We start from the raw sequence: 11,070 nt of genomic DNA, 5'->3' as shown, positions 1-11,070 counted from the left end.
TTGCTGTTGACGTGGAAAGCTCACCACCAAACCTCCAAATGGAGTTGATTGACCTCCAATGCAATGATGCACTGAGGGCAAAATATGCGGCAGTGGGTGCTGCGGAGTTCGCCCGTTTCCTCCCGGCACAATGCCCCAGCTGCGCATCCAGGCTGCTCAAACGTTGTCTATGTTTGGCAGCACATACCTGTGTGAACAACTGTTTTCTTTGATGAACCTGAACAAAACATCACACAGAAGTCGACTTACTGCTGAACACCTCCACTCAATTCTGAGGATTTCTTCAGCTCAGAGCCTTACCCCGAACATTGATGAACTTGTGGAAAAGATGGGACACCACCAAGTATCACCCTCAACCTCAAACAAGTGAACATTACTGTGCAATCACATATTTAGAGTTTTTACTCAGTTCAAGTTTAAAAGTTAAAATTTAATATTTGTTTTCACTGCATGTTACTTCTCCTTAAACAAAGTGTTGTTTTTGATTAATAGATTTTTGCACTTTATTTTTTTGTATTTCAATCCAATTATATTTTAAAAATATTTCAGTTGAGTGGATGATAGAAAATTGCTATTATTGTTTTTTCTTTGAAGTAAATTTAGCCCACTTTTGCTAAAATAGAAAATATAGTCTACTGATGGTGCCTTGAATACCGGTTTCTTTCATTTAATGTTCATGTTATGGGGATATTTATATAAAGGAAATTTGTCTTTTGTGTCTGTTGAAAATTAAAGATTACTGACAGAGCCATAAGAAAATATTGCTTTATTTATCTGATCATATTGTAATATATTTGTTAGGTTTTCAGTAGGTTCAATTAGGTTCACTAGACTATATGCGTCATTTAAAAAATTTTCAATGAACATTCGAACAGTCCGGCCCTCGTCTTGTAGCTGATTTTTTTATTTGGCCCTCCGTCCATTTGACTTTGACACCCCTGGTCTACAGCCTCTCCAAGAACATCCTCAGCCCCTCTGATGGGTTAGTGACAAATTGAATTTTAAACAATTAATTAATGTAATTCTATTTATCCAATGCATCATGTTTGGAGGCTATGAACAGTTGGACAATTATGTTTTTTAAACAATGTAACAGTAGCACTGTGTAGAATCATTAAACCAATGTATCATTAAATATTGTCTGATGAATCATATTATTTTAAAATGTAGCTGTTAATAATGGTAAAATAATTTTGCTTTATGTTATAAGGGTTGATTTGTTTGTATGCATTATCTGGCTTGTACTGTTTTGTTTCTTTGATTATTTCAGAATCAAGTATTAATACATGTGCAGTATGTTTTATTTGTTGTCAATTTCAAAGTTTACACCTTTGAGGACAGTCACTCTTTGTACCATTATTAAAGCTCAATTTTAAATAATATGATACATCAGGCAATGTTTAATGATAAATTGGTTTAACAATTCGACACAGCACTACTGGTACATGCTGGTACATTATAGCTATAATTACAGTAAGCTGTGTGAACTCAATAAATACAGTAGAACGTAATTGACCTACATTATGTACAATAATATAATATAATAATATAATACCTCAATGTTTGTTTAATGGGTTACAGTAAATACCACAACAATAATACATTTAGGAAGAATTATTAAAACAATAAAAATAGAACCATAATACAATTATACATTATTGCAAATAGAGAAAAATGACTTCAAATTGGGGCTGATCAACTTTATGGGGGCTGATCAAACTTTACAATATAACATTAGGAAAGTAATTCATCCTTGTTCGAGACAGAATGCCTCATAGCGTCAGGAGCCTATCTCCTGATTCTATAGTGGAATGCAGCTTGATGTACAAGGTCACCTCCTGGACAGGACACTTAACCCAATCCGTCTCCTTTATACTGAGTGCCAAGCAGAGAGGCATCCGGTCCCATTTTTAGAGTAATTGGTGTGACTCGATCGGGGATCAAACCCTCAACCTTCTTATCTCAGGTAGGACACTAAGCACACTGCCACTGAGTTGGCTCACAGTTAAACAGTATGTCTAAGCAAAGGGCTGATATACAAGAGATACAATACAAGAGGATGACATAGAATCACTAAGGAAGTCTAAAATAACAATACAATCACAGATTAAAGGCCAAACAAAAAAACTGGGTTTCTCAGGAGTGATTTAAAGTCCTCAATGGTTTCTGGCCTCCTACCTGACAGGACAAGCCGTTCCATAACAGTGGTGCTCTGACAGAGAAGCTCCTAGAATAATTAGCTTCCTACATCAGTGGAGGCTCCTCAGAGGAGGAAGGGGAGGACAGTTCTCAGTGAATTTCATAAAAAATGAATGAGGATTGGGAGAGAGAGAGAGAGATATATTTGGTATTTTTTTCACTTTCACTTTCACTTACTTAGCTAGCAAATGCAGCTAGCTAGTTTTGGCTACTCAAACACCCAGCTCAAACAGAGGGATGCTATGTTAGTTAGCTGGCTTTAACTATGCAAAATTGGAACTCTTTCAAGTAAATGTAAGCTTTTGGTTTTACTAATTTGGTGTAAGTGCTAATCTGCTCACTGACTGTACATTTTACTGCATCATTGTAGCGGGTTAAATATCTTGTTAGTTCTATTAGCTATGCTGACTATGACGTTACTTTAACTAATATGATGACAACGATGTGTGCTGTATGTAGCGGCTATGACATGAAGGATCGGTTTGGAAAGGTTTTTTCACCTGGTCACAGACAGCTGATGTGTTGTGCATTGAAGTCCATAAGCGAAGCTAAAAGGTGAGAGGAGGAGAGAGCGTAGATGCGAGAAGGAATACAACAAGCTGTTTGTATGTGGTTATGAAAGTGAGCTGTTTGAGTGTGAACGGTGGTGTATTCATTCCTCAGATTCTGTTAAAACAAATCTTCAACGGAAGCAAACGGAACGAAACTATAATAAATTCAGGTAATAAATATACCTGAATTTTTCCAGTTTGTAACTGTTGGACTAATGATGACACACTAGATCAGCTAGATGCAGGCAAAAGTGTGCAAGACGGTATTGTCCCTTTCTGTCCATGTGTCAGTGTCTGTCACCTCAAATCTTTATCTGGACTTGTGTGCACCTATTTTGTAAACTTTCATTCATAGGCTAGGTTCTAATAACCTCATGATGGGTATAGGGAAAATTCTGCCACTGTCTTGCTTGACAGAAAATGTCACTGTATCATTAAGGGTCAAATATCATGACTGTTTAAATACATTATATATTAAGAAAAGTTTATTGACCAAACTACATCCATTCCTCTGCACATAAAAACAATGTTCAGTCCCAGTCTACTCTGACATCAGAGTACACACTCTCCTGTGGTGTCTCTCTCTTCTTTCTTCCTCTTTTAGTTTTCCTCTCAGAGAAATGCAATGCAGCATAATTCAGGGTATCTAGGTCTTGATCCTGTAAATAATGTTGTTGGTTTAAAAAAATTAGTCATAATAATAGTCGAAAAATTGGAGTATCTAGTATCATATCACAAATTATCTACCAACAGGCCAATATTATAACACTTGCCTTTATTACCTGATCATATTCAGTGGTTGAGTTGTCATGTCTAATATGCTGAGCAACACTCACTGTTAACATGAATAAAAACAAGCATCAACATGACAAAAGGTAAAGACAGAGGTATTATACTTAAAGACAAGTATTGTGCATTAACCGTAAAATATATTAGGTGTTCAACTACAGTTTGTAATACCAGAGGACTCACCTTTATAATGTTCAGAAATTGGCTTTGTATTTCTGCTGAAGACGAGTATAATGATCACAATCACACAGAAAACTGATGTCACTCCCAGTCCAATGACTACATGATCCAGTGATCTTTCTAAAAAGGAATAAAAAAACGTAATAATGAGAGTCGATATACATGTATACCACCGTTATATTAATATCAAATAGGAAGAGAGATATAACTACCCTTGAATTATAATAAAATAGTAAGAGAAAAATACCGCCCTTATATAAAAATAAAACAGTAAGATATATATATAAATATATATATACCACCCTTATATTAAAATATAATAATAAAAGAGATATATGCCACCGTTAAATTAAAATAAAATAGTAGGAGAGATACATTTCACCCTTATGTTAAAATATAATAATAAAAGAGATATATGCCACCGTTAAATTAAAATAAAATAGTAGGAGAGATACATTTCACCCTTATGTTAAAACAAAATAGTAAAATAAATATATACCACCCTTATTTTAAAATAAAATAGTATGAGAGATCTATTTCACCCTTATATTCAAATAATATAGATAGAGGCATATATACCAACCATATAGTAAGATAAAATAATAATAGAAATACATACCACCATTACATTAAAATAAAATAGTAAGAAATATATAACACCATTTATATGACTAAAAAAATAGTAAGATATATATAGATACCACCCTTATATTAAAATAAAAATGTTTCTGAAGATGGCAGAGGAGGATCAGTGTCTGTTTTTAACAACTGTTGATTTCTGGTGACTTTCCCTGCACTTTCAGCAACAGTGGCACATTTTTGGTAATGGACGCCCAGTACCTACAGAAAGGAGCAGCTTCCATGGAGGAACTGAATGCAGGAGAAGTATGTGTGATGTTCTGATGAGGGGCTCTGTCTTTTGTCTCTATCCTGCCTTTCCAGCCCAAACTTCCTCAACACCCTTTTCCTAGTATGACTGAGGACATTCAATCTCCATCTCCATCATCCTAATCTGCCTAAGGACATTCAATCTCCATCTCCATCATCCTAATCTGCCTAAGGACATTCAATCTCCATCTCCAACATCCTAATCTACCTAAGGACATTCTATCTCCATCGTCTCAATTTATATTTGTTGTGTTTGTCATTTTATTGAGATGAATTTTGTAATGAAAAGCACAATACACATTCCATAAAATTGGTGTTATTTTCATATGAAAGATGTGGATTGATTGTAGCCACATTTTGAAGGAGAGATTTGTCAAAATATTAATTTTGTATTTCTTTAAATAAGTTATTAGCAGGTTGTATTTTGTTTACAGAATCTAAGAATTTTCAGCTGAACATTCATTTCTGGTCAATGATGAGAATATTGTTATAGCAAAAGGCACATTGACCTCAACCACTGTGCTGTACACTGACTGTATAAAACATTATGAGAAGATGTTCTTTCCTTGACAGACTGACCAGGTGAATCCAGGTGAAAGGTATGATCCCTTGTCACTTGTTAAATCCACTTCAATCGGTGTATATGAAGGGGAGGATATAGGTTAGCGAATGATTTTTAAGCTTTGAGACAATTGGATTGTGTACATCAGAGGGCGAATGGGCAAGGCAAAAAAAAAGTGCCTTTGAACGGGTTATGGTAGTAGGTGCCAGGCGGACCGGTTTGAGTGTGTCAAGAACTGCGATGCTGCTGGGTTTTTCACGCTCAACAGTTTCACGTGTGGATCAAAAATGGTCCACCACCCAAAGGACACAACTGTGGGAAGCATTGGAGTCAACATGTGCCAGAATCCCTGTGGAAAACTTTCGACAACGTGTAGAGTCCATGCCCCAAAACATTTAGGGCAAAAGGGGGTGCAACTCAATATTAGGAAGATGTTCTTATTAATGATTTGTACACTCAATGTACATGCACCACTTTTAATATGACTAAACTTTCTTCTGTATTTTCAACATTATAACACATAATATTCATTACTTACCAATATTTAGGTTTGTTCCGTTGCCAAACAGGATCTCCCCACATGTGGCCACAGCACAGTAGTAAGTCCCAGCATCAGAGAGACTGAGGTTGTTCTTGGAGAGGCTGTAGACACAGCTATGTGTAGGAGAGGGAGTCTCAGGGTTCTTCTTACACGCATCACTCAAGTTCCCAGGGGTGTAAATGACTCCTGGATGGGATTCTCCTGATCTGGCTCTGAACCAGTACACACTGTGTTCTCCTGTACAGGTCTCAGAGAGTACTGTACACTGTAGAATCACAGAGTCTCCTGGATGGACTGGATCAGAAACTGGTTGCTGCACCAATGTAGGGTGATTGTGTCCTATATTGTGTCATTGTATTGAGAACATAATTATTCATTAGCTTGTAAAGTGGAGAGGTCATAGAGTTTTAAATAGAAAACATTCCTTTAGGCACATGGCAGTTTTGGAAACAGCGTTTTGCTTGCTAGAAAAGAGAGGTGCAGTTTCTATTTGTCAGTAATTATTCAAATGTATTCACCCCACAGTCAGCCAAGATGCTTAGCTAGGCATCTTAAGAGTTCTTTACAGTAAAAGTTAGTTAGCTACCGTTTCTACACTCTTTTGCTAGCTATACCGTAACGATGTCATTTCAAAAACCTGTCTCCAAAAATGACAAGTTGTTTTTACATTTGACCATTATGACACGCATCCATGAATATCCACTTTCTATGCATACTGCAGCAAGATTGTTAATACTTTCTCGGAACATCTACTGTACATGGCAGTGTACATCTACTGTATGTATAACAATACACAAAAACACTTGGTGAACATTGAAATGCACAATTTAAATTAAATTACCCTTCACAGCCAAAAATGTTGCATGTCCATAGTTCATCCCATACATTGTCCCAATTCCACAAAAGTATGTTGCCTCATCTAATGTGCTGATATTTCTGATAATGAGATTATACACATATTCAGATGTCTCCACTTTGAAACGTGGGTTCTTAAACTCTCCATTAAGTACAGGTTCTGATGCATAGGACACAGATGCGACAAGATGGGGCAGTTGGCCAACAGTTTGTCTGTACCAGTACAGGAATTGTTGAGATTCTTCTTTAGGACATGGCAAAGATATATTGTCTCCAAATAGACGAGTAGTCACTGGTATTGGTTGAGGAGCATCTTCAGCCTGAATCAGGTCTGCCAAAATGTGAATGTAATCAGATGTCAACTTTAAATGGAAATGGACATTGTTCAACCTTTGAGTAACAGGTTTTTTTCTTAATTAAGTCATCAAACTACTGCAATTTAAAATGTCTGAAGATATATCGGTCACATTGCTGTCCATACTGAATATATGACTTTAGATATGACTTTCCAATATGATATTGTTATTCTTTTAGATTTTCAATTCTACTGTTCAGTAAAGTACTATGTGAGATTAGGACATGCACTTACACACTTGAGAGAGAAGTCCCCAAAGAAGGCAGATTGTGATCATCTTGATACGGACTGACTGTAGCTTTAACAACTGTTTTTCTTTGTTACTATGAATGACTGACTGACAAAATGAAAAGAATTGTGGGATGTTTAAAATCTAAGAATGACTTGATTGGTTAGGGGAAAGACTTGCATCACTTCCTGTTGAACGTTTCCATCCGTTTTCAGCCATGTACTGTAGGCAATCTAAAGATTTATGGAGTGCACTAATTTGTTGGCCTACATTACAACGAGATATTGCTCAGTGATGCAATATATCCAAGACCACGATTCAAAACATTCTCAGTAGAGTTTTTACATTGAATGTGTAACGAAGACGCTGTGAGTTGAGAAGCAGGTGCAGGTGAAACGTTTAATAAAACAACAAACATGGAACGGAACAACATAACAGTAGGATCTACGCATGAACACAGGAACAATACTGACTGGGGAAGGATCCTAAGGGAGTGCCAGGTATAGGAGAGGTACTGGTGTGCCTCATGATAGACGTACAGGTGCGCTTAATGATTGATGCCAGGTGTGCGTAATAATGGATCCCAGGACCGGTGTTATGTATACCAGCGACGGCGAACACAGGAGTAGACGTGACAGAAAGAGCTTAGTCCATGACTAGGCTTAATCTACATTCGGAAACTATTCAGACCCCATGACTTTTATTCCATTCTAAAATGGATTAAATAGTTTTTCCCCCTCATCAATCTACACACAATACCCCATAATGACAAAGCAGCAAAAACAGGTTTTCAGACATTTTTGCAGATGTATAAAAAATGTAAAAGTATTCAGACCTTGTACTCAGTACTTTGTAGAAGCACCTTTTGCAGCGATTACAGCCTTGAGTCTTCTTGGTACGACGCTACAACCTTGTCACACCTGTATTTGGGGAGTTTCTCCCACTCTTCTCTACATATCCTCCCAAGCGTTGTCAGGTTGGATGACGAGCGTTGCTGCATAGCTATTTTCAGGTCTCCCCAGAGATGTTCCATCAGGTTCAAGTCTTGGTCCTGGCTGGGCCATTCAAGGACATTCAGAGACTTGTCACGAAGCCACTCCTGCGTTGTCTTGGCTGTGTGCTTAGGGTCGTTGTCCTGTTGGAAGGTAAACCTTAACCCCAGTCTGAGATCCTGAGTGCTCTGGAGCAGGTTTTCATCAAGGATCTCTCTTTACTTTGCTCCTTTCATTTTTACCTCAAACCTGACCAGTCTATCAGTCCCTGCTGCTGAAAAACATCACCACAGCACGATGGTGCTACCACCGTGCTTCATTGTAGGGATGGTGCCAGGTTTCCTCCAGATGTGACAATTGGCATTCAGGCCAAAGAGTTCAGTCTTGGTTTCATCAGACCAGAGAATCTTGTTTCTCATGATCTGAGAGTCTTTAGGTGCCTTTTGGCAAATTCCAAGCGGGCTGTCTTGTGCCTTTTACTGAGGAGTGGCTGCATAGCGGAGAAGGTATGGTGGGATTCTAAATGGTCGGTAATCTGTATGTTAACTTAGCTTTCAAAGATCTTTGAAAGGCAGGGTAGAATAGATATAGGTCTGTAGCCGTTTGGGTATAGAGTGTCTCACCCTTTAAAGAAGGGGATGACCGCGGCAGCTTTACAGTCTGTGGGAACCACAGATGATACGAAAGAGAGGTTGGACATTTTAGTAATAGGGGCTGCAACAATTTTGGCAGATATTTTTAAGAAAGAGTGGGTCCAGATTGTCTAGCCCGGCTGATTTGTAGGGGTCAATATTTTGCAGCTCTTTCAGAGCATCAGCTGTCTGGATTTGGGTGAAGGAGAAGTGGGAGAGCCTTAGGCGAGTTGCTGTGGGGGGTGAAGGGCTTTTGATCGGGGTAGGGATAGCCAGGTGGAAAGCATGGCCAGCCGTAGAAAAATTATTATTGAAATTCTCAATTATAGTGGATTTATTGGTGGTTACTGTGTTGCCCAGCCTCAGTGCAGTGGGCAGCTGGGAGGAGGTGCTCTTATTCTCCATGGACTTTACAGTGTCCCAGAACTTTTTTGAGTTTGTGATACTGGATGCAAATTTCTGCTTGAAAAAGTTAGCCTTTGCTTTCCTAACTGCCTGTGAATATTTGTTCCTAACTTCCCTGAAAAATTGCATATCACGGGGGCTGTTCAATGCTAATGCAGAATGCCACAGGATGTTTTTGTGCTGGATAAGGACAGTCAGGTCTGGAGAGAATCAAGAGCTATATCTGTTCCTGGTTCTACAGTTTTTGAATGGGGCATGCTTATTTAAGATGGTGAGGAAGGCACTTCTGAAGAATAACCAGGCATCCTGTACTGACGGAATGAGGACAATATCCTTCCAGGATATCCGGGCCAGATCGATTAGAAAGGCCTGCTCGATGAAGTGTTTCAGGGAGTGTTTGACAGTGATGAGGGGTGATCGTTGGACCGCAGACCCATTACAGATGCAGGGAATGAGGCAGTGATCGCTGAGATCTTGTTTGAAAACAGAAAAGGTGTATTTGGAGGACAAGTTGGTTAGGATGATATCTATGACGGTGCCCGTGTTTACGGATTTGGGGTTGTACCTGGTGGATTCATTGATAGATAATTTGTGTGAGATTGAGGGCATCAATCTTAGTTTGTAGCATGGCCAGGGTGTTAAGCATGTCACAGTTTAGTTAACCTAGCAGCATGAGCTCTGAAGATAGATGGGGGGCAATCAATTCACGTATGGGGTCCAGGGCACAGCTGGGGGCAGAGGATGGTCTATAGCAAGCGGCAACGATGAGAGACTTGTTTCTGGAAAGGTGGATTTTTAAAAGTAGAAGCCCGAATTGTTTGGGTACAGACCTGGATAGTAAGACAGAACTCTGCATGCTATCTCTGCAGTAAATTGCAACACCTCCCCCTTTGGCAGTTCTATATTGTCGGAAAATGTTCATGTTAGGGATGGAAATTTCAGGGTTTTTGGTGGTCTTCCTAATCCAGGATTCAGACATAGCTAGAACATCAGGGTTGGCAGAGTGTGCTAAAGCAATGAATAAAACAAACTTAGGCAGGAGGCTTATAATGTTAACATGCATGAAACCAAGGCTTTTACGGTTAAAGAAGTTTAAAAATGAGAGCACCTGAGGAGTAGGAGTGGAGCTTGGCACTGCAGGGCCTGGATTAACCTCTGCATCACCATCATCAACAGAGGAGGAGTAGGATAAGAGTACGGCTAAAGGCTATCAGGACTGGTCATCTAGTGCGTTCAGAGCAGAGAGTAAAAGGAGTAGGTTTCTGGGCGAGAGATAATAGATTCAAGGCATAAAGTACAGACAGAGGTATGGTAGGATGTGAGTACATTGGAAGTAAACCTAGGCATTGAGTAATGATGAGATTGTCTCTAGAGATGTTTAAACTGTCTAGGAACCCCCACCCCCGCAACAGCCAGTGAAAGTGCAGGGCAAAACAACAAAAATCTCATAATTAAAATTCCTCAAGCATACAGGTATGTTACACCATTTGAAAGATAAAATTCTCGTTAATCCAGCCACAGTGTCAGATTTCAAAAAGGATTTACAGCGAAAGCACCACAAAGGATTATGTTAGGGCACCACCAAGCAACAGAAAAACACAGCCATTTTTTCCAGCCAAAGTGAGGAGTCAAAAAAAGCAGAAATAGAGATAAAATGAATCACTAACCTTTGATGATCTTCATCAGATGACACTCATAGGACTTCATGTTACACAATACATGTATGTTTTGTTTGATAAAGTTCATATTTATATTTTAAAAAATGAGTTTTCAGTTCCTACCGCTTCCACTGGATGTCACCAGTCTTTGGAATTTGGTTGAGGTTATTCCTTTGTGCAATGAAGAAGTCTGGCCATCTAGGAACTGCGTAACACTGTTGCGTGTTGCGCAAG

At 38.7% G+C, this 11,070-nt stretch overlaps 1 protein-coding gene across 1 annotated transcript; it reads right to left on the bottom strand.

Moving 5' to 3' along the window:
- Nucleotides 1–1,567: 1,567 nt before the first annotated feature.
- Nucleotides 1,568–11,030, bottom strand: LOC115130908 (signal-regulatory protein beta-2-like). Its single transcript, XM_029662488.2, has 6 exons — nt 7,155–11,030; nt 6,552–6,896; nt 5,708–6,049; nt 3,723–3,839; nt 3,533–3,585; nt 1,568–3,409 (listed from the first exon to the last, which is right to left on the bottom strand). Exons 1-6 carry the CDS (start codon nt 7,195–7,197, stop codon nt 3,281–3,283), a joined length of 1,029 nt encoding a protein of 342 aa, XP_029518348.2. The 5' UTR covers nt 7,198–11,030; the 3' UTR covers nt 1,568–3,280.
- Between the last annotated feature and the right edge of the window lie 40 nt (nt 11,031–11,070).

The sequence above is a fragment of the Oncorhynchus nerka genome, linkage group LG6 (assembly GCF_034236695.1).
Source record: "Oncorhynchus nerka isolate Pitt River linkage group LG6, Oner_Uvic_2.0, whole genome shotgun sequence".
In the NCBI taxonomy this organism is placed as follows: Eukaryota; Metazoa; Chordata; class Actinopteri; order Salmoniformes; family Salmonidae; genus Oncorhynchus; species Oncorhynchus nerka.
The sequence above is the reverse complement of the archived record's forward strand: the minus strand, read 5'-3'. Positions and strand labels throughout refer to the sequence as shown.

Excerpts from the sequence above, each read along its gene's own strand:
- LOC115130908 (XM_029662488.2), bottom strand. The coding sequence starts at position 7,197 with ATGATCACAATCTGCCTTCTTTGGGGACTTCTCTCTCAAGTGT. Across the intron at positions 3,840-5,707 it reads CGGAACAAACCTAAATATTG|AAAGATCACTGGATCATGTA; the intron begins GTAAGTAATGAA and ends ATTCCTTTTTAG. Across the intron at positions 3,586-3,722 it reads AATTTCTGAACATTATAAAG|TGAGTGTTGCTCAGCATATT; the intron begins GTGAGTCCTCTG and ends TCATGTTAACAG.